Source organism: Hibiscus syriacus, unplaced genomic scaffold (assembly GCF_006381635.1).
Source record: "Hibiscus syriacus cultivar Baekdansim isolate YM2019G1 unplaced genomic scaffold, ASM638163v2 tig00116996_pilon, whole genome shotgun sequence".
Lineage (NCBI taxonomy): Eukaryota > Viridiplantae > Streptophyta > Magnoliopsida > Malvales > Malvaceae > Hibiscus > Hibiscus syriacus.
In genome coordinates, this window is record NW_024063512.1 from 2,043,297 (window position 1) to 2,066,521 (window position 23,225).

The window sequence follows — 23,225 nt, forward strand, 5'->3', positions numbered from 1 at the left end:
GAAAACGGGAAAAATATTTTTCCGTAAAATGTTTTCCCCCAACCAAACAGACAATTACTGTTATTGAATCCTCACGTGGTTTCTGCTAAAGTTCAAATTCTTCGTTTTCATCAAACAAAATGTCGGGATGGACAGCAGCAGCGCTAACATTGAGAGCCCTTTGCAACTTCCGACGGTCCAAGACTTCGACTTCTAGCAAAAAAGTTGAACTGACAGGTTGATGATCGGAGAGTCTTAATTCTGTTCGCTGGTATCTAAGTTGTTTTATGCCTTTCCCTGACCAGAGTATTCGATCACACCTATCAAGAGAATGAATGCACATTATAAGTAATTGATGTGGAACTTTCTGAAAAATCAGTGGCATTGTGTCAGAAATGTTTTACAAAATTTATTACTTACTACGCCGGAGACCTCTTCTCCTCCCCTTCTCTAAGGATCTCACCGGCATATCTATCCGAGTCGATTTCATACTTGTAGGTGGGAGGAAAGTTTATTACCCCTTCTTTCCATCCATCAAATACATGTCGACAACTGAGTTCATTATGAAGCTGTGGAACAGAGTTGAAGCCATTAACTTTCGTTATTAAAAAGTTTGTATGCTAAGGTAAAACAAGATCACTGTGATACTCACTTGTTCATTGTTGATTAGTTCATCTCAGCGCTTTAAAGCAACAAGCTCTCTCGTCTCGGCATCCAACATATTGAGACGGTAATTTAAATCGCCGAACCAAAATATTTGACTGTTAAGAAAAGCAGCCATTTACAAATCCTCACCCATCAAAGCTACTCAATAATCCGGCAATGGTCAGTAAGCTACTCATAAGATGGAATTGTTAGGGGTTATTCTGTGTCAAGGGTGGATGAGAAACGGGTACGCCGTATAATTTCATACACATCGGAGTTATGTTTTTGTTCAGCTCTAATTTTATGATCTGATGTCAGATGAGAACACACAAAGAACAGCCTTCATTGAAAAAGTGTCATGCCAAAGGGTAATTAATGAGTTGAGCAGTTTATAAGCAGTTCGAACTCGATTCAGTCAAAGTTCGATAAAAATTCGATTCGATTTTGAGCTCGACTCAAGATCTTAACAAGTTTATTCGAGCAAAATCTAAATCAACTTAATAAATTCACGAGCAATTAGTTAATTTTTTTATAAAGTATTTTCAACAGTTATCTTAAAAAAATTATTTCATTCAAAAAAATATTAATTTACTAATAGATAATGAAAAAGATGATGAATTGTTAATCTATTAATTTTCTAATAAACAACAAAAAAATATTAAATTATTAAATAGTATTTTACTCCACTAAAAAATCAAATCATATTTATTATTTTAATGTATTTATGGATTGTTCCTTTAGAGTTTAGACTTTGAAATTGTTTCATACACTCTTTTGATAATATTTTTAATTAAATTTATTAATTTATGTTTATATTAAGCTTTGTATAGTATTAGTAGATTTTACCTATAATTAAGAAATAAAGTAAAAATTTCGGTGAGTTTAACGAGCAACGAGTCGAGCAACAAGTTTTTTTAACGAGCACGAGTCGAGCAAAAATTTAATGAGCTTAACTTACAACGAGTCGAGTTGAGCAACAAAATTTTTTAACGAGCATTGTCAAACTCGTGATCGACTCGCTCGATAAACACCCTAGCTCATGCCAACAGAAACTGATCCCTGCACAGGCGCAATCAATAAAAATACCTTCTGCAGCACATCAAAACTTGGAGGGCATTGATTCATCAAATCTAGAACTCGTAAATTTGACTCGTACCTGATTATCCGAACAGACCCGAATATGATGACCTAAATTGATCTAAAACTCGAAATAACCCGAATTAAACCGAAACCGACCAGAATTTTAGTTGGACCGAAATCAAGCCTAACCAAAGCAACCACGAATTTAGTTTACTCATATCTAATTCAAACCGAACTTCGACCCGATTTTAACCCGATAATTGAGTCTAAGTGAATAAATAATTTATTTATTTATTATTATTATTATTATTATTATTATTATTATTATTAGCATTGATAAATAGTAAAATGATGTATGTTTTATTCATATTTTATATTATAGTTAACCACCACTTTTAGTAATAGTTTAATGGTTTAATATATTCTTTCCTCAATTAAAAGATTATCTCTAGACTGTGACAATATATATTCACATAAAATTCTTGAATTATAAGTAAAAAGAGTTGCATCCAAAGTTATGACGACAAAGAGCGACACGGTTGACCTACAAATTTAAAGGTTGACCAGAAAATTTAAAGGTTGACTCGAATTAAAATCGACCCGAATTGAACCGAAAATCTAATGATTGACCTGAACAGAAACCAATCAATTCGATATTGACCCCGACCCGAAGCTAACCGATATGATATTAATCCGACTCAAAAAGTAACCAATCCGATTTTGACTCGACCGGAACTGAATTTTCATTGACCCGAATTAAACTTGAACCTCAAATGATGTAAGATCCACCAACAAAAGGAAATACTCACCCGATAATGTAAATATCTGCTGGATCATCGGTGCAAAGCCTATCGTCAATCTCGAGATCCTCGGATGGAAGTCTTCCAGCAACATTCCAAGTGCCTATTGTCACCCTATAAGCAACCACAATATGTTTGAATAAGAAATAAAACCCACACACCTTAAGGGTTACAATTTAAGCATGAACATCTTGCAGGCAAACTACAGTGAATATAAGGTTCAACGGTGAAAGAACAAATGGGAATTTTCAGTTGAAACCCAGAAAGCTATTTACCTTCACATATAGTGCGGGTGATCCAGCACTTTAAATCTTAAAGCTCAACGAGTGAAATAAGATAGAGTAAAATTAAAAAAATGGAAAAGTTCAATGTTTTAATTATGGGATGTTGACTTTAAGGCTGTGGATCATGAGGAGATTTGGGAATTTGGATAACAGACATGAAAAACAATAAGCATTAACTAAGCGCAAAGGCATCTCTTTTTATCCTACGTATGATGAGTTTTAGGAGTTCGATCGATTAATAAAATAGAAAGAGAGCGAAGATGAGTCGTTTGATGGTGACAGTGATAGGGCAAAGTCGCCAGAGCAACTACAGTGATGATATGCAGTTGTTAGGGTTTCTTTGGTTTAAAAGTTTTTATTATTACGTTATTAAGAAAAATAGAAAATGTAAAATTTTAAATTAAACTAATATTTTATTTAAAGTTCGATGATCAAATTGCATCTATTGAATAACAACAATTAACAGTACAATGAATAAATGAAACAATCTGACTTAAATTTTATAAATTTTGAATAATAAAATAATATTCGTAAACCAATACTACCTTGGTATGCAATTTTCAAAGGACACACCTAATACCATTATCATCATATTATAATTTTTTTTATAAGATCATATTATAATTTTACAATTATATAAACAAATATATACAATCAAATTAAATTCATAATTCAATTTGTAAAATCGAATCAAAACTAAATTTCACAACAAATAACTTTTATTAGAATTTTTAAACCTTTTATTTTAAAAATTTGAATTGTGATATAAAAAAATCCTTCACTACAGTAACGTAAAACTAATCTCTTATTTACAAAATACAATAATAATAAAAAGAAAAACAATATTTAATACTTAAAATATTTTTTTACTAATACTCATTATTTTTCCTTTATTCTGACACTAAAGTTGCTAATACTCATTATCATTGTGATGATAGATGAATTAGATTATCAACAAATGTTAAATGTAGTGATAATACACATTGCACTCCACCAGACATATCTGCAAATGTTTTATTATTATTTTTCTTTTCTTTTCTTTTTCCTACTTCCATGACTGAATTATGGGAGCTTGAAAAAGTTCAGTGCAACAAAAAAGGTGGTCCGAACGAACCAGTAACACAGTGCCACGTCAGAATAGATTACGCCCATTGATGTATGGAGGGACGGTTGAGATGCCTTGTCTAGAGAGCTCAGCTAGCACACTGTCGGTGGAAGGAGGCTTGAGACCTAAAGGCAAAGGTAACCATGGCTTGTTTATTGCTTCCTTCACAACCTTGTCAACTACTTCGTCCGCCTGCAAATGCATTCATCAAAGTGAAAATAAAAGTGCAACATCAGATAGTGGTACCTCATTAATCCTACATAAAGACGCATTGCAGGTTAACGATTCCGGTGTCCCGCGTGAAGGTTTAAACACATCAATGGAACTGGTCAATTACTATTTATTACTATTCACGTAAATAGTAAATTTCGTGAATAGTAAGAATTTTGTCGGCGATACGAATTTATCGACGGAGATGTTCTAATACACGGCGGTTCGCGAAAATTGTCAGAAACAATCCAAAGAAGCCAGATTCAAGTGGGAGCGATGACTGCAAACGAATGGAAAGTAAAAATTGAAAAGTTCGATGGTGCGGACTTTGACTTTTGTAAGATGCAGATTGAGGATTTCTGTACTAGAAAAATCTATATCAACCTCTCTCAAGAAGCAACCAGAGGACATGAAGAATGACTGTGCTCTTCTCAACAGACAAGCCCTCGGAGTTATCCGACTGACGTTGTCCCGAAATGTTGCTTTCAACATAACAAAGGAAAATACCACGACGGGTCTTATGGCGGCTCTCTCCAGTATGTATGAGAAGCTATCGCCCTCAAATAAAATTCATTTGATAAGACGATTATTCAATTTGCAGATGACGGAAGGGACATCAGTGGCTCAACACTTGAATAAACTCAACACGATCACAACCCAGTTGTGTTCCGTGAAAATTGAATTCGATAATGAAATTCGTGCTTTAATTCTCTTATCATCTCTACCAGACAATTGGAATGTTACTGTTACAACAGTCAACAGCTCATCGGGAAACAGCAAATTAAAATTCGACGATGTTTAGGATCTAGTATTAAGCGAAGAAATTCGACGGAGAGAATCGGGAGAAGCATCAACCTCCTCAACCTTGCATACGGAGTTCAGAGGGAGAACTTCAGAAAGAAATTCAAATCGTGACAGATCCAAATATAGAATGGGAAAATTAACGAGAAAGAAAGATTTTACCTGTTATAACTGCGGTAAGAATAGTCACTTTAAAAGAGATTGTCGAGCACCGAAAAAAATACTAGCGCACAGGAATCTGCCAACGTGACAAATGAGACAAGTGATGCCATGATTCTAAGTGTCAACAGTCCGATTGAATCATGGATCTTGGATTCAGAAGCATCTTTCCACTCCACCCCATGCCGAGAAATCATGAAAAATTATACCATGGTGATTTTGAAAAGGTTCATCTAGTTGATGATGAAACCTTGAAGATCGTCGGAAAATGAGACATCTGACTAAAATTGTCAAACCATACCACCTGGAAGCTTAAAGAAGTGAGACATATTCCTGGTCTCAAAAGAAATCTGATTTCTGTAGGACAGCTTGATGAGAATGATATAGTACAACATTTTCAGCTGTGAATGAAGATTACCAAATGAGCACTCATCATTGCTCGTGATAAGAAGACTTACTTTCCATGTAACATCAAACTTAGAGAATATCATTGTTGCAACAGATGATGATGGAAAATCAAACATATGACACCAAAGGTTTGGCTATATGAGCGAGAAATGGATGAAAACACTTTTGTCAAAAGAAAAGCTGTTGGATCTAAAGAATGTAGATATCGGACTATGCGATGATTGCATCTTTGGCAAACAAAAGAAAGTCAATTTTGCAAAGATTGGCAACACACACAAGGCTGAAAAGTTAGAGTTAGTTCATATTAATGTATGGGGACCATCTATAGTTTCATCTCTTGCAGGCTCATTATATTATGTCACCTTCATCAATGATTCTACGAGGAAAGTGTGTATTTATTTTCTGAAGAAGAAATCAGAAGTCTTTGATACCTTTAGAAAATGGAAGGCCGTGGTGAAAAATGAGACTGATTTGAAAGTCAAGCGGTTGAGGTCTGATAATGGAGGAGAATATAAAAATAAAAGATTAAGAGGTTTCTGCGCAAACAATAGGATCAAGATGGAGACAACAGTTCCCATGACACCGCAGCAGAATGGCGTAGCAGAACGCATGAACAGAACTCTGAATGAACGTGCCAGAAGCATGAGGATACATGTCGGCTTGCCCAAAATGCTATCGGCTGAAGCTATCAACACTGCAGCTTACCTGATCAATCTTGAGCCCTCAGTTCCCTTGGATGGTGGAATACCAAATGAATTTTGGAGCAAAAAAGAAATAAATCTTTCACACTTAAGAGTGTTTTGTTGTATTTCTTATGTACACATAGACTCTGCTGAAAGAAGTAAACTTGATGTCAAGTCCAACAAATGTGTTTTTGTTGGTTATGGTGGTGAAGAGTTCGGTTACCGATTTTGAGACTATGAAAATCGGAAAATCGAAAAATCATCATAAACATAGATGTCATTTTCAATGAGAATGTTATGTACAAAGACATCAACCATAGAATCAAGTATCTCCAACACTAAAACTGAAACAAAAGAATTTGTTGAGTTTGAAGAGATTTCTGGAAATGATGTTCAGATCAATCCTGAAGCTGTTCAAGAAGAACCATGTACACCAGAACTGAGACGCTCCCCCAGAATTCCTAAATCAACCAGCGTTATTCGCCTTCTTTGCACTACTTGTTGCTGACTGACAATGGTGAACCAGAGTGCCATGAGGAAGCAATGCAGGTGGAAGATTCAGTCAAGTGAGAGTCTTCATGAAAGATGAGATAGACTCGCTTATGTCAAATCAGACATGGAAATTAGTTGAATTACTACCAGGCAAGAAAATGCTTCATAACAAGTGAATTTACAGGATCAAAGAAGAGTATGATGGAAGCAAACGCTACAAAACAAGAATGGTTGTCAAAGGTTTTCAGCAAAAAGAATGTATTGACTACAATGAAATTTTCTCTCCAGTCGTAAAATTGTCTACAATCAGACTGGTGTTGAAAATTGTAGCTACAAATAATTTACATTTTTAGCAGTTAGATGTAAAGACAGCTTTTCTTCATGGTGATTTGGAGGAAGAAATCTATATGAGACAGTCAAATACTTCATAGAGGCAAACAAGAAAAACATGATATACATGTTGAAGAAGAGCGTGTATAGTTAAAAACAAACTTCTAGACAGTGTTACAAGAAGTTTGATAGCTTCATGAGTAGCAGTGGTTTTACCAGATATCAAGCAGATCATCGTTGCTACATCAAGAGGTTCGCCAATAGCTTCATTATTTTATTGTTATACGTTGATGACATGCTCGTTGCAGGCTCAGACATGCAAGAGATTATAAACTTGAAGTAAAAATTGTCGAAACATCTTGCAATGAAAGATCTGGACACTGCAAAGCAGATTCTTAGGATGAGGATCAAGAGAGACACAAAGTCGGGGACTTTGATGTTATCACAAGTTGAGTACATCAACAAAATACTCTTCAGGTTCAACATGCAAGATGTTAAACCAGTAAGTACACCTTTAGGTGTTCATTTTAGACTCTCCAAAGAACAGTCACCAAAGACGAAGGAAGAACGTGCACACATGGTGAAAGTGCCGTACGCCTCAGCAATTGGAAGTTTGATGTATGTCATGGTTTGTACCAGACCAGATATTACTCATGTAGTGGGAGCTGTTAGCAGGTACATGAATAATCCAAGCAATGTACACTGAGAAGCTGTCAAATGGATCCTCAGATATCTGCGGAGTACTACAAACAAAGTACTTTGTTTCAAAGGTGGAGATACGATACTGACAGGTTATATAGATACTGACTTAGCCGAAATGTTGACATCAGAAAAAGCACTACAGGGTATATTTATACTCTAGGAGGAACCGCAGTGAGTTGGGTTTTTCAACTACAGAAGATAGTTGCTCTCTTCACAATTGAAGCAGAATATGTCGTTACGGAAGCCAGCAAAGGAGATGATTTGACTCCAAAGTTTCGTAAAAGAATTAGACAAGAAACAAGAAAATAATGTATTGTATTGCGACAGTCAAAGTGTTATCCATCTAGCAAAGAATTTGTCTTTTCATTCCAAACGAAACACATACAATTGCGATATCATTTTATCTGGTCTCTTCTGGAATATGGGATTTTAAAACTTGAAAAGATTAGTGAAGCTCAAAATCCTGCAGACATGTTGACAAAGACGGAGATTACGGACAAACTGAAGTTGTGTTCAGCTTCAGTTGGCATGTTAGAATAAAAGACCAGAAATAGTGTTGCATTGATCGAGATGTGACGACAGATTAAAATCAGTATTCAAGTAGGAGATTATTGAAAATTCAAAGCATTGAAAATTCAAAGCATCTAGATGGCAGCCAGTGGCTGTAGAAATTCAAAGGTGGGCTGATGAATTTTTTTATTATTTTGTAATAAGGATAATTACAAAATTGAGTCATTGAACTTTAGGGTATTTTCAAAAATTAGTCCCTAAGCTTCAACTATAAATAATCTAACTCATTTAACTTCAAAATCATCTCAAAATCATTTCTTTCTCCCATTACTAGAGAGTTTTATTGTGAGTAGTGAGTGTTTTATAAACACCTATAAATTTTCTCTCTTAGTAAAAGATCTTAACAGTCCTAAGACGTAAGCAAAATTGGTTGAACTCCGTTATCAATCTCGGGTATTATTTTTCCGTTTTTATTTCGCATTCTCACTAATCTGGTTATAGGGAAATTACTCGTTATTCGGTTTGTTACAAAATTGGCCCGAGTAACGAGTAATTTTCCTATAACCAGATTAGTGAGAATGTAAAATAAAAACGGAAAAATAATATCCAAAATTGATAACAAAATTCAGCCAATTTTACTTACGTCTCAGGACTGTTGCAGATCTTTTACTAAGAGAAAATTTACAGTTGTTTACAAAACACTCACTACTCACAATAAAATTCCCTAGTAATGGGAGAAATAAATGATTTTGGGATAATTTTGAAGCTAAATGAGCTAGGGTATTTATAGTTGAAGCTTAAGGATAATCTTTGAAAATATCCTAAAATTCAATAACTCAATTTTGTAATTATCTCTAGTACAAAATAATAAAAAAATTCATCAGCCCATTTGAATTTCTACAGCCACCGACTGCTATCTAGATGCTTTGAATTTTCAATGCTTTGAATTTTCAACAAGATAGTGATACCTCATTAATCCTACATAAAGACAAACTGCAGGTTAACGATTCTGGTGTCCCGCGTGAAGGTTTAAACACATCAATGGAACTGGTCGAAACTAAAAAGATTAATAAAAAGATAGATTATCGGCTGATGTTCAACGAAATTTTGAGGCATGCCAATTCTGTTATCAACGGTGCCATAACAATGAAATACAGATGCATTCTGCAGGTTTGCATTAACCGGAATACCAGAAAAATATATTAAAATTCATTCATATACTTGATATATATATATATATGTGTATTATGATCCACTTACACAATATAAAACTCTTTTATATATATATATATATATATATATATACCCAAAAAATGACCATTATATGTATGTTGAGAACTACTTACTTGAGTGAAAGTATAACAATATCTAAGAGGTGGGGGCATAACAGGGCAACCCCATGCATCAACATGCACCTGAATTATAAAAACGAAAAAGAAAAAAGATCATACATCAAATATGTAGCTGCATTTCATATCTTCTTCCATGGACTGTGACATGCTTGTTAATGAAGTCGGCCAAGAATTTAAAAAATATGAAATCGTAGAGAATAATGAACTTACCCCTAGATATGGATTCCAATGCCTACTTTCAACTGATTGCCAAGGGGGGTAACTATGTGAGCCCCACATCTGGATGCTAGATGGATGAGGAGGTGGTCCCCACATGGGATAGGGTGGACCTATCGAGGCAACATGACTCGAGTAATATGGTGGGAAGGCCATGATTGGTTTATGTGGATAACAACTCCTTTGCATGTGATCTCTCTGCGGCCACCTTCGATCATCCCCCTTTGGCAAAATGTGCCTTCTATGCATTCTATATTTCTGCTTCACAAACAACGGGCGAATCATTTTCAGCCAAGAGTAGAAAACTTATTCACCGGTGTTCAACCCGAAGATGCCAAAACTTATTCACCGGTGTTCAAGCCGAAGAAGCAAAGAAAAGGGCAAAATTTGGCCGTACATTTATGTAAACAAGGTACATGTCATGTATATGGCAATGTCTTATGTCTACATCCACTAAGCTTAGCTAGAATGACAAAGTAAACCATTCTTTAGAAGCAAAACTGTAACCGGAGCTGAATTTTCAACAGGTATAAGCAGTGGACTACATAGTGAATGAAAAGTAATGGAATGTAGAATCAAATTGAGCATTTATCAGAAAGGCAAAACCGATACCAACCTGGAGATGACTAGCAACATTATGCCGTGTCAAGCCTTTTACTTTCATTAGCTCTAGTATTCGAGAAGGGATGGCTTGATCTATACCTAGTTGGTCCACTGCCTGTACAAATTTTTTGTGGAGTTCTGGAGTCCAATCTACCTGAGGATTCAAACCCAAAAAAAGTACTTAATTTGTACACCCATATAAAACCGTATAAAAAGTTACTTGATCATAAATGTTCAAAGGAAATTAATCAATAAAAGTTCGGTGGGAACTCTTTTTCCATGTCTACGTGTGCTGAAAAAGTTGGTATATTAGGCATGAACAAAAAAATTGCAAACAGTATAGCACAATAGATGATTCTAACCAATAACCCATCCAACCTACTTTCAACTTTTTCCTTGATTACGGGCAAGAGTTACCCCAAGACTTGATCCTAGGGCTTATAACAATGGAAAAAAGAAAAAGACAACACAAGTTAATGATAACCTTCCTCCAAAACTTTTCGGTGTAATCTGAAGAACTAGATAATGAAAGCAAATAATGGCAGGAAAAAACTGGAAGTAATGTTCGAGGATGGCATGTAAACAGCTTTCTAAATGTCAAAAAGTTTTAAAATCTTAAAAACTGATCAACCTAAGAGTTCAGTTTTGAGCAGAAATATGATGGAACTGTGGGACCATGTGATGGTAGATTAATGATTAGCAAATGCTCTCAGTAAGATGTGTTTCCTAGGCTGGTATCTGACAAAAGATAGTGGCAGGTCTACTGGACAAGTGCAAGATTTGCTGCAAGCGTAAGGGAATGTTACCATAAGAACTTGTGAACTTTTTCCAATAAAAGACAAGGTATGAATTATATATACATATATATTACGAGCTATATTACCTTCGATTTTTTCCGATTAGCTTTGTTCGGACAAGAACTAGGAATACCAGAAACAGTATTGGCGTTTTCAGCAACAGCATTAGAATCTTTGTTATTTACTCCGTTTTTTGTTTGAGAGCACAAGGTGCTCTCGCACTTGATACCATCAACTAAGTCAGCCTCCACTTTTACATTTGTCCCCCTTGGTCCCCGGGGTCCCCGGGGTGACCCAACTGGTGCAGTTACTTCAGCAATTGAATTGTCACTGGTAGTTTCAACAGATTTGGATTCTCTATCCTGCTCGCAGCTCTCTTTTTCAATCAAGCAGTTAGTATGATCTTGGCAATCACCCCCGGGTAACAACCTTCCTCCCTGCTCTAGTTGTGGTGTTGAAGGAGCCGAGTACATATCACTTGCTGTTGATGGTTCAGGGTCATTTTCATGAATCACAGATGCATCTTCGGCTTTATTTGAGTAGTCATTCTTAGGTTCTCCATTTTCTAATAGTAAATGCAGCATTGAAACCAAGGATTCTTTAACAGGCTTTAGTGATTCAGAAAGGTCTCTGCCCGCAGAATTGAATGCCTGTAAAGGAATAATAAAATGAGAATTTATATAACAAAGTACCTTAGTTGCCGTTTACATGTATATGCCAATGTAATTCAAGCAGAATTCAGATCAACCTTATGAACCACATGTTGCCATATATTCCGTAGTTTCTCCTCAGACAGAGGTTTTCTAAGAAACTCAACTGCGCCAAGCTGAAAATATGTTGGCAAAGCGTTAGCAATTCTGGTGTGTGGAAAAGAATCTAGGCAACAGTATATGATTTCAGTCGGGATGAATTGTACAATGAAACTTAAAAGTTCTGTAAAGCAAAAAATTTCATCAGAAAAATCCAATGTGTCTCTATGAACAGTAGACTAAGAAGAAGAAAGGATTAAGATGATTAAGAATCTAAAATATTCTGATTTGACAACTTGACTTGACACATATGGGCCGCAGAAAAAACAAGAAAACTGCTCGGTATATGGTATGCTAGAATAAATCTTACCGCTATGCACTTCATCATGGTGCCGATGCAATGAATATTTGAAGTCACTGAAATGAGAATGATTTACAACAGCATTAGGAACTAGACAATAAGTCCAACAACCGTGATTTACTATCACAGATGCCAATAAAAATTTATGTACAGGGCGATTAAACAGTGTTTCATATGATATAATTTGAAGATCTACAGCAAAACCAGGCAGGTGTAGTTTCCGAACTTACTAATGGTGGGCAAGTCCTTTGCGGTTTCAAGAAACTTGAAACACCCATTGTTATTGTTTGTACTACTAACCTGCATCATACATGCTGTTAGTATAAAGTGGCATGTGAAGGACCAAAGTGACAAAGGATTACTATGTATGACAAAGCAAAAGTAGCTTATGATTATATAATGTAAATTTCTAGTAAGCAACTAGTACAAGTTCCAGAACAACGAAATCGTGATGAAGGTCTATAACAATGTGTTTACGACAAATCATCTACACTTGAAGCATGCACGTTGTAGAAATCATCAAAGTCCATTCATTACCTCTACAATGGCTACATGGAAACTTTCAGGTCTACTTGAAACTGCCGAAAGAGCTTCATTCTCGTTGCAGAAGGTATAAACTGCAAAAGGCACAATAACTTTTCTCATACATTCAGAGAGAAATAAAATTAGAAAAGGATACAGAAGTAAAGGCAAGATTAAAGGAAATACATGAGATTACCATGAAGATAGAGTATTAACATACCGTTTGCAAAAGGAAACCGTAAAGAGTATACATTTGTATTTCATTTTCACTGAACAGGAGATCTTTAAAGGGGAGAACATAACTGCACTGAACATATCTGAAATTTGATGTACTATTAAAAGAAAATTTTCCATACACAAGCCTTTTTCAGAAACCCCACCCCATAAAAAGGGAAAAAAGATTTATTCCTTTTCATCAAATTAAGTATTAAAATATCCATTGCTACAAAAACAATTACATTTTGTTACTTTAATTGTTCATGTGGAGGGGGAAATCTATTTATAGCAGAGTCAAGCTCATGCAACAAATTGATTCCTTTTCGTAGAGCTCATGAAAACAACCAAATCCAACCAAAAACTACTAATCTAAAACAATGGAGCTACAGCAGGTACAGATATGCTTTGAGGACAGAGACGGGACCAACGTAGCTAAGAGAAAAAAAGAATAATCATGTGAAGTGAAAAGACAGAAACTAAAGACTTCAAATTCAGGTAAAAAAAAAAGGTTGATTCTAACCAATATAGTCCATTGCTTCAAGCTTTGATTTTAACTCAGCAGCTGAATCGCTGTCCTCATCGAGTAGAAGGACCTTGAGACCCTTTGGAAAATCCTTCCATGCTGATAAATCATCTGCAGTGCAAACCATAGCTGGTTTGGCATCCTTTCTCAGGCAGCCGACAAGTATTGCAATTTACAGCTTATTGAAATCTCTGCAATCACCAGAAGAATTTTCCCATGAACAAAAAAATAAAAATCAGCCAAATTAAACAAGTTTATTGTGCTATATAGTTACTGAAAACATATTGAAGAGACCCCATTGCAAATGCTAAGGGTTTTAACCCATCTCTGAAGATTGACTCATAAAAAGGCTGTCATGAACAGAAATATCTTAATCAAATTCTACTGCATGATGGATTTATTATGCAGGTAACATCAGGTAGTTGATCATTTACCAAATCAAAACACTTCCATCTATAATTATTCGTGTAGTAGCTACGAAACGATAATTAGAGAAATATCTTATCTTTTGGGCAACTACTAGACTAGCCTTGGATGACAAGAAGCAGATAAGATAACCCATTTAAGATCTCCTTAAATTTCATCAGGACATAGCCTAATAACAACCAAAAAATTGAAAGGAAAAAAAAACATGGGAATCATTTGAAAGATACCACATAAACAAAAACGATGATAAAAGAACATTTCATCCATGGTAAGAAGAAACATCAAATATGCCCAAAATTTTTGCAAGAAGAAAAAGAAAGTAAGACCCGCTTTCACTTGGTCTCTGAAAAGGAAGCTGCATGCAATGAAAGAAGAATACAACCAAAAGATGAGGGAGGGAAAACCCAGAAAGAAGCTGATGGAGAATGAGTATGTAGTTTAGGTGATAAACAAGATTTTTGTTTCTCCTCTCATGTCTCTGTTGTTTCAACTACTAGAAGTTCTTTCATTTTGGATGCATACAGAAAGATTCAAGGCTGAAAATAATGGGAGAAAAATGTAGACATATATCGGCGTCCTTTGAAGGAAGAGGGAGGGTGTCGGTCTTTGTGTTGTGTACAGTTGCTATTAATCTCTTGTAGACCACATAATATAAAATAAAAATAAAAGCTTTATTTACAACTTTTTATCCCAAAAATTGGGTTGGTAGGAAAGATAGACTAATATATTGTTAAAAAAAATAGTGTGATTGAAAAATTTATAAAATAATTATCAAATTCGGTAAAATGTTATAAAAATATGTTCACATACTTATAATGTTATAGGTGGAAAATATTAAAATTTATTAAAAAATTTGATAATCGGTAAATTTTAGTTATCGGTAGATATTAATACATATATATAAATATTAATACATACTTCACGATTGAAAATATTAATTTAGGGTTATTTTTGAGTAAATTTTAAAATATTAATTTAGTAATTATAAACGTTTAATTATTTATTTTTATGTTACAGTATATATTATTATTAAATTAAAAATAATAAACATAGATATTCCATATTTATTATTATCTTTAGTTAAAATTGATAAATTTAAATTCTAAATAATATTTTATAAAAAAATATAAATAATCAAATATTTTTTGTGTAGTATGTGAAAAACATGAAAAACTATTAAAAATTTTGTAACATAAATGTATAGCTTATGTATCTATACTTACTCTAAAAGTAAGGATATTGTTTCGACAATAAATTATGTCCAACTATTGTCCTGAAAAAGTATCTATATCTATATTGTATGTATGGATCTTATATTTAAAACTTAACCAATTAAAATAAAATAAGCGCTACCTATTATGTTAAACTACCTACCGGTTTGTTTGAACGTTATTAATAATGTATAAATACTTACTCTAAAAGTATGGATATTCTAAATGTTAATAATAATGCATCCATAATAATAATGTATTCATACTTACTCTAAAAGTATTAATATTTGTTAAAGTATCGATCATCAGATCATAGTATTATCGATATTTATTTTAAAAATAATTATCATTCAAATATACTTAATATATTAAATCCTATCAATATCATTAAACACAACTTTAATATTTCATATTGCAACCAACTTATTTATTCGAAATAATATTATTGGGCGCAACCTAGTATGTTAATATTTATTTATAACAAAATAAGAAATTAAACTATTTTGTTGTTGTGGGATTTCAAAAGCCCATCATCTTAAATTTTGGTAATATTTTAGGTTTCACTTAATATGTTGATAATATTAATAACAAAATAAGTAATTAACATATTTTGTTATCGTATGATTTCTAAGGCCAGTAGCTTAAACTTTGATAATATTTTAGGCGCTACCTAATATGTTGATAATATTGATAACAAATTAAGTAATTAACCTATTTGTTATCGTCAGATTTTTAAAACTCCGTCAGCTTTAAAAATACGCTACCTATTATATTAAATAAGCGTTATTTGTTATGTTATTATGGTTGATAATATTTCCGGTAATTAACCTATTTTTTATCGTCGGATTTCTAATGCTCCATTAGCTTAAACTTTGGTAACATTTTAGGCGTTACCTAATATGTTGATAATATCGATAACAAATCAAGTAATTAACCTATTTTTTATCGTCGAATTTCTAAGGCCCCATCAGCTTTAAAAAAACTACCTATTACATTAAATAAGCGTTATTTGTTATGTTATTATGATTAATAATATTTCCAGTAATTAACTGATTATGTTATCGTCAAATTTATAAGGTTCTATCAGCTTAAATTTTGGTAACATTTTAGACGCTATTTAATATGTTGATAATATCGATAACAAATCAAGTAATTAACATATTTTGTTATCGTTGAATTTTAATGACACATCAGTTTTAAAAATGTGTTACCTATTACGTTATATAAGCGCTACCTGTTATGTTATTATGGTTGATAATATTTCTATTAATTAATCGATTATGTTAAAGTTAATATTTTTTTTGAGCATTTTACATACGACGATAATATTCTCGATTATTATTATTATTATTACCAACACAAATAACATTTCCGGTAAAAATATATAACATTTCTAATAACACTTTTAACTAATCACATATTTAATCAATTATGCTATTTTTTAACTATATATTAGTCTGCCTGACAGCATAACCTCCCCAAAAATTAAAGATTCAAGATTTTTTATTAGGTGACTTGGGGTAATTATTAAAGGTTTTTTTTTAATAAGTAATTGGGATCTTGAAACTGCTTATCTTCCTAGTAGGTGACGTACCAAATGTCCATACTATATATATCGAGTGATTAAATTTGAACTATTCTTCTTCTGCAAATTGAAACTTGAATGAATTGCATTACTTTAACCAAAAAACAAATACTAAATTCACAGTGTTGCAAATTTAAGTTTGAAGAATAAACTACTACTCTTTATTGTTCATATCTTCACAGTGTAGTTTTTGGTATATCTAAATTGGTATGTTTATTATTTTTGCAGAACTTTTATTCAGCTCAATTGACCTTAAGAAATAAAGTAAGCTTGGCCAAAATAATTGCGTCGAAGCTTTCACCTGCACAAAGAAAAATATTTGAGGATACTTGCTTCGAGCCATGGCTGAAAGTACAACATCCGGGTGGAGATGCTATGTTGACCCATCTGTTTCTTCAAACCATGACTAGCGATCTACCAGAGACTATACAATGTCGTGATGAAGAGATATGGTTTGATTTTCCACCAGCGTATACGTGTTTTGGGCGGGAGGAGTTTTGCTTAATCACCGGTCTACGCTTCGGACACGATGATGTAGATCGGTACACTAGACATATTACCCGCTTATCATGGTTTTCCCAGGTTTTTCCTGAGCAGTCAACGGAGAAGTCGAATTTACACGTGGAAGACTTGACGAGATTATTGAATAAGAAAGATGGTTTTACTCGGATGGATGACGTCGATGTTGTCCGAGTATGCCTTCTAATACTTTTGGAAGCCGGCTATTTAGGCAGAGAGGCCCGACAACCTATTCCTAATGATCTAATTAAATTGGTAGATGACCTAAATGCATGGAACCTGTTTCCGTGGGGTTCGTATCTATGGAGAGCTACATGGAATAAGTTGTCGTCTGCCTTTAATGATCGGAAAAGTTTGCGTGGCGATAGTTCCAAATACACTTTGTCAGGCTTTATTTGAGCCTTTAAGGTAATAATTTTTATATAATGTTTCCAAAATTATAATTAATTCTTTAACAATTACTAATGTTTGTTATTATCTTGTTTGTAGATTTGGATATTTGAGGCCTTTCCCGCCATGCAGACATATGCATTAAAAACTTCTAATGATATTCCTAGGGCTATTTCCTGGAAGAGGAAACGGTCATTGCAGCAATGTGAAGATTTACTACCGTATACTACAATAAATAATATAAGTTAACACAAATACTACCATATGTTTATAAACAAGCTATTACTAGTACACGTTTAACTTTGTTTGAGCTTTTATATTGTTAGGAGGTCAACACTCCATTACAGAGGCTGACACCCACGGAAGTTGAGCTTGCCACTGATTGGTGGCAAGCTAGTAAGCTTTTTTTTTTATGGCACGGATGATGAGCAGCCACCACTTCGAGAGCCATCACCTCACCCAGAGCCATCACCTGATCGACCCGAATATACACCTACACAACGAGAGTCATCACCTATTCTGTCACATCATCGAGCCTCTTCTCCACCATCACCTCATGATAGGCGACCGGCAAAGATGCCAAGACGTTTATCTCCCTGTTCTCCACCTCCACGGGATGAGTTAGGGGAGTTACGTAATGTGGTCAATGCCTTGCGTGAGGAGGTCGGTACTTTACGCGATGATAATGGTGCATGGCGTGTTGAGGTGTCTACTTTACGTGGTGAGGTAGCAGCTCTACGTGAGATTGTAGCATCGTTGCAGAACGAGGTTCATACTCTACGCAACAAGATAAGTTTAATATTTTTCATATTTAACTTGATGATAAATTTACTCGTAATTTCACTTAGATTGCTTAGTAAATTCATTCGGTTGCTGCCAATACTGTTTAACTGTTTATTCTTTAACCCTGTGAAGTTAGTATTTGTTTTTGGTTGTCTTTTGGTTGAAGTAATGCAATCCATTCAAGTTTCAATTTGCAGAAGAAGAATAGTTTACTATTGCAATACAAAAATGACTATCGCAACGCGAAAATGACTATCGCAACGAGAGAATCGCAATGCGAAAATGACTATCGCAATGCGAAAATGACTATCGCAATGCGAAATGAAAATCGCATTGTGATTCTCTCGTTGCGATAGTCAAATTTGCATTGCGATATTCATTTTCGCGTTGCGATTTTGTTGTTGCGATTTTCATTTCACATTGCGATTCTCTCGTTGCGATAGTCAAATTCGCATTGCGATAGTCATTTTCGCATTGCGATAGTCATTTTCGCATTACGATAGACATTTTCGCGTTGCGATTTTAAGTTTCAGATTCTATTCTTCTTCTGCAAATTGAAACTTGAATGAATTACATTACTTCAACCAAAAGACAAATACTAACTTCACAATGTTGAAAATTTAAGTTTCAAGAATAAACTACAACTCTTTATGTTGTCATTGAACCTGCACTAAACCTATATGTTGTCCTTTTAAATATTTATATAAGTGCTTACTTCTGGAATGTTATCTGATGCATTTTGTGAACAATGATATAATAATGACTTGGGTGAATACCGTGCAAGTTTGAAATATATTTTTCTTTATTCTCACTGTTTAATATCATGTCTGTTTATTTACTGATTTATGTATTAATTTCTTTTTAGCGGCCCGCTAAGGTGGATGTTCTACGTCGGGTTTTTCTTGCAAGACGGAGTTCACGCATCAGACGGCGTGCACGTGCCATTACGTCTCCGTTCACCCCAATAGTGCGAAAAATCCGTAAGAAAAAGCCCAACTCACCTGTCATCATTCAAGAGGCCTCCCCTATCGTTAAGAGTCCCCTCCCACCGTTCAAGAGGCCACTGTCATCGTTGAAGAGGTCCCTCCCAACATTCTAGAGCCCGATTCACACGGCGTAATATATCGAATTATTGAGAAGCCCCCTCACGTGCCAGACATGATGGATGACTGTTGGCTTTCGTATAAGTTACCGGCCAGTACCATTCCGGCAGATGAAGTGGAGAGGAAACAACTACCGGAAACAATTCTGGATAATACCCTTTGGGCTAAGACCGCAGTTGATTTTTATCTACATGAGCGGAGCCAAGGGTGTTACGCTGACATATACAAACTCAACGATGATATGCATTTGTTGATTGAACTGTCTTGGTGGGGTGTATTATTAGGGGTTGAAGACAACGGCTATTTCGATGGGGGGTAAGTCTTATATTTCTTATATTTCAGTTTGATTAATTTTTTTAAAATTTATGTAATTCACTAATATATGTCTTTTTTTTAAAACAGCATATTGATGTATGGGTGACACGTCTTCTAATTGTAAGGAAATTGAAGAAAAATATTAAAAAAATGCGATATAAAATTATGCCGACGTCTTTTCACGTAGTTCACTTGAAGAATCAACGACAGGAATCATATGTGTTGGCTAATGGACAAGCTAAACTTTATCCTGCATGGTGGGAGGTCGATAAGGATAGTATATTTGTTTAAATATTTTAAAGGTGTTCATAAATAAGTGCGCAATTTGAATTATTACATTTCGATGCAGGTGTTTATCCTTGTTTTGGACCGTACTCATTGGCTTCTCGTCGAGCTTCAGCTCCCATCCCTAAAGACAATAGTATATGACACATGATAAATTACATATCATTGTCTGATTTGAGAGATATGATTAAGGGATGGAGCTCTCATTTAGCTAAATTCTTGGATGCAATTGATTATTGGACTAAGTCTGGAAACAAGAAGCCAAAGAAGTTCAATGTTACAGTTATCAGAGATGAGACCGCACCACAACAAACGAAGGAAGCCAGAGGGGATTGTGGTCCTCTCGTATGCATGTGCTTGGAGCGTTTGACGATAGGAAGTACACATTTTCTACCTCCCACCGATAGAGATAGAGGTGCAGTAGGCTTGTGGTTTCGGCATTTTATGGCTAGAGCGATATATGCGAGACGCTGCCTACCTGCATCCGCGTTATGAAAGTTTCCATAAACAATTTGTAAGTCAAATGCAAGTGTTTTTAAACATATTTACTCTTTTTGGTTTGAAAATGTTTGGTTAAGTAACTAGAATTCAATAATTTGTTGTTTGTAGGTTTTAAATGTGTAGAAAGTGTTGTTGATTCAATGTTTGGTTTCTGCAGGTTAATCCTGAAGTGAGCTGTGTGAAATGGATGTATGGGTGCAAAAGTTGATTTCATTATTATTTTTTTATTGTTTAATTGATTTGTAAAAGATGATTTGTAAATGTTGATTTGTTTAATTGATGTGTACATAATATTTGTGCTTGTTTAATTGATTGAAATGTAATAGTTGATTTGTTGATTTCAATCTGCATTATGTTGAATGCAAAACAGACTATCGCAATGCGGAAATGACTATCGCAACGAGAGAATCGCATTGCGATTCACTCGTTGCGATTTTCATTTCGCATTGCGATTCTCTCGTTACGATAGTCATTTCCGCGTTGCAATAGTCAATTCCGCATTGCGATAGTCATTTTCGTGTTGCGATAGTCATATTCGCGTTGCGATTTCCGCGTTGTGATAGTCAAATGAATGTCTAATAAGTGATAACAACTGAACATATCATAGCAATATTCAAACTCAATTTACTAATACATGCCTAACTGAAAATGTTAAAAGTTCACACATAATATACACATAATACAACTTTTGCATTTAAAAATCACCTAAGTTAACAGTCCCAAAAGGTGAAGCCGGTTGTGATTGGGATTTTGATGAGGATCCATATTTTGGTAGAGGAAAAGATGATTGTGATGGCACTGGTGATCCACATGTCAACCTTGTATGACCACTTTCCTTGCACCGACTACATGTCGATCTCTTCTTCTCTTCACCCTTAGACGGTATACGATCGTGACTTTTTGGTCGGCCAGGTAGCCTTCTGTCCATGGCTGGTGGCAAAACTGTTTGTAAGTCATCTGGTATGTCCCACTCAGAAGGATGTGGAATAGGGTAGACAATCTCACCATAAGTTTGTCGATATACTTCTATAGTGTAGCAATCCATAGCGTATGCGCTTGAATCATCTTGGTTTAGATGAAGAGAAACTTTTATAACATGGCCACACGGATAACCAGATGTTTGCCATTTCATACAACTACACGTCTTTGCATTTAGATTGACAAGCCCATTTAAGTTATTATCCAGTACTTCAAACAAAGTGTTTGAACATGGTTCAACTCTCCATGACGTTGACTTCACAACACGTTTCGTTATCTTTTTTTCTGTCCATGGTGTAACACGATGTTCCAATGTTCCTGTAAATTTAAATAAATAATACTTAGTAAAATATATGATAAGTTACGAATTTAAAGAAATAATACATGCATGGTTTCTTTTCTTGTAGTACCACTGTTGAATAGAGGCTCGAAAAAACTCCATTAACATAGTAATGGGTAATTTCCGGGAATGACGACTTAGAGCGTTGATTGATTCTGCACTATTAGACGTCATGAAACCATATCTTGCTCCAAGTTGATGTACTCTTAACCATCTTTCAAACCTGACATCTTCTAGTGTTTGAGCACACTGAGGCAAAACACGTCTTAAACAGTTTATATGCTTATTAAAATCCACTTCCGATAAGCTTTTACAGCCTTCCAGTATGTCCATTTGTGATTTTTTATACCAGCAGACCTTGATTTTAGATTTCTATACAAATGAACACCACAAAGTCCATGAAAAGCATCTGAGAAACACCATCTAACAGCGTTGTCAATTGAGTTTGCCCTATCAGATATGATTGTCAGATTGTTAATATGACCTATTCAATCCCTAAGATGCCCCATAAACCATGTCCATGAATCAGAGGTTTCAGATTTGCCAACCCCGTAAGCTATTGGCAGTATCCCATTGTTAGCATCCATGGCTACTGCTAATAAATTTACTCCAAGGTATCGACCTTTTAAATGTGCTTCGTCAACTATAACAACTGGGCGCATGCAATTAATAAACGAGCGAATCTACAAAATCATATACACAAGAAACATAATCATTTAAATGTGAAATGCATGTAACTAACAAAAACGAGTCAATAAAATTATATTGATTTACTAACCGTAGCACCAATAGCGATAAACAGCAACTCAAAGCGTCCATCTTTATCTGTTTTGATATAAGTTACCGACCCAGGATTTTTCAGCTTTAAATTGTGATAATAAGCCGGCAGTTGGGCAAACGATGCTTCTGGCGACCCCCTCAACAATTCCAAGGCATAACATTTGGCTCTCCAAGCTTGAGAATATGAGATACTAATCTTGAACCGAGCATTCATGTCAGTCATAATTTCATGTCCCCGATATACCCTACCATTCAAAAACATTAACTCAGCCAGAAAACCACCCAACACCTTTTTGTTTGCCTGTCTATGGTGAGGGAAAACTTGTGTTATTGAACATGTATGTTTATCAATAAAAGTCCTAACTTGAAACATTTCGCAATCTTTTATCCTCTTTGCAATCATACGCCACATACAGTTTTTGTCAATCATACACTTGTTTCGAAACGATCTTTGCTTGATTTGTTAACTTTTAGTTGATAGC

General features: G+C 34.7%; 2 protein-coding genes across 3 annotated transcripts; both read right to left on the minus strand.

Moving 5' to 3' along the window:
• Nucleotides 1-85: 85 nt before the first annotated feature.
• On the minus strand, nt 86-3,371 carry LOC120193604 (type I inositol polyphosphate 5-phosphatase 2-like). The gene is made up of 5 exons (XM_039196064.1): nt 3,334-3,371; nt 2,514-2,618; nt 1,711-1,780; nt 412-548; nt 86-299 (listed from the first exon to the last, which is right to left on the minus strand). Exons 1-5 carry the CDS (start codon nt 3,369-3,371, stop codon nt 86-88), a joined length of 564 nt encoding a protein of 187 aa, XP_039051995.1.
• Nucleotides 3,372-3,714: 343 nt separating this feature from the next.
• Nucleotides 3,715-14,278, minus strand: LOC120193768 (two-component response regulator-like APRR2). Of its 2 annotated transcripts, XM_039196210.1 has the most exons (11): nt 13,962-14,278; nt 13,525-13,718; nt 12,804-12,883; nt 12,497-12,566; nt 12,276-12,322; nt 11,905-11,982; nt 11,243-11,806; nt 10,373-10,513; nt 9,751-10,014; nt 9,535-9,603; nt 3,715-4,085 (listed from the first exon to the last, which is right to left on the minus strand). In XM_039196210.1, exons 2-11 carry the CDS (start codon nt 13,652-13,654, stop codon nt 3,921-3,923), a joined length of 1,608 nt encoding a protein of 535 aa, XP_039052141.1. In that variant the 5' UTR covers nt 13,655-13,718; nt 13,962-14,278; the 3' UTR covers nt 3,715-3,920. The 2 variants fall into 2 exon arrangements, with proteins under 2 accessions (XP_039052141.1, XP_039052140.1); XM_039196209.1 differs by lacking the exon at nt 13,962-14,278 and having other exon boundaries at nt 13,525-13,955.
• Nucleotides 14,279-23,225: the final 8,947 nt, after the last annotated feature.

Bases quoted from the DNA above. Each gene is read 5' to 3' on its own strand.
- LOC120193604 (XM_039196064.1), bottom strand. From the start codon at position 3,371: ATGGTATTAGGTGTGTCCTTTGAAAATTGCATACCAAG. The intron at 1,781-2,513 runs GTGAGTATTTCC...TCGGATAATCAG, and splicing joins GCAGATATTTACATTATCGG to GTACGAGTCAAATTTACGAG. The intron at 300-411 runs GTCTCCGGCGTA...TTCTCTTGATAG, and splicing joins AGAGAAGGGGAGGAGAAGAG to GTGTGATCGAATACTCTGGT.
- LOC120193768 (XM_039196210.1), bottom strand. From the start codon at position 13,654: ATGGTTTGCACTGCAGATGATTTATCAGCATGGAAGGATTTTCCAAAG. The intron at 11,983-12,275 runs GTAAGATTTATT...ACATATTTTCAG, and splicing joins CCATGATGAAGTGCATAGCG to CTTGGCGCAGTTGAGTTTCT. The intron at 11,807-11,904 runs GTTGATCTGAAT...ATTCCTTTACAG, and splicing joins GGCAACATGTGGTTCATAAG to GCATTCAATTCTGCGGGCAG.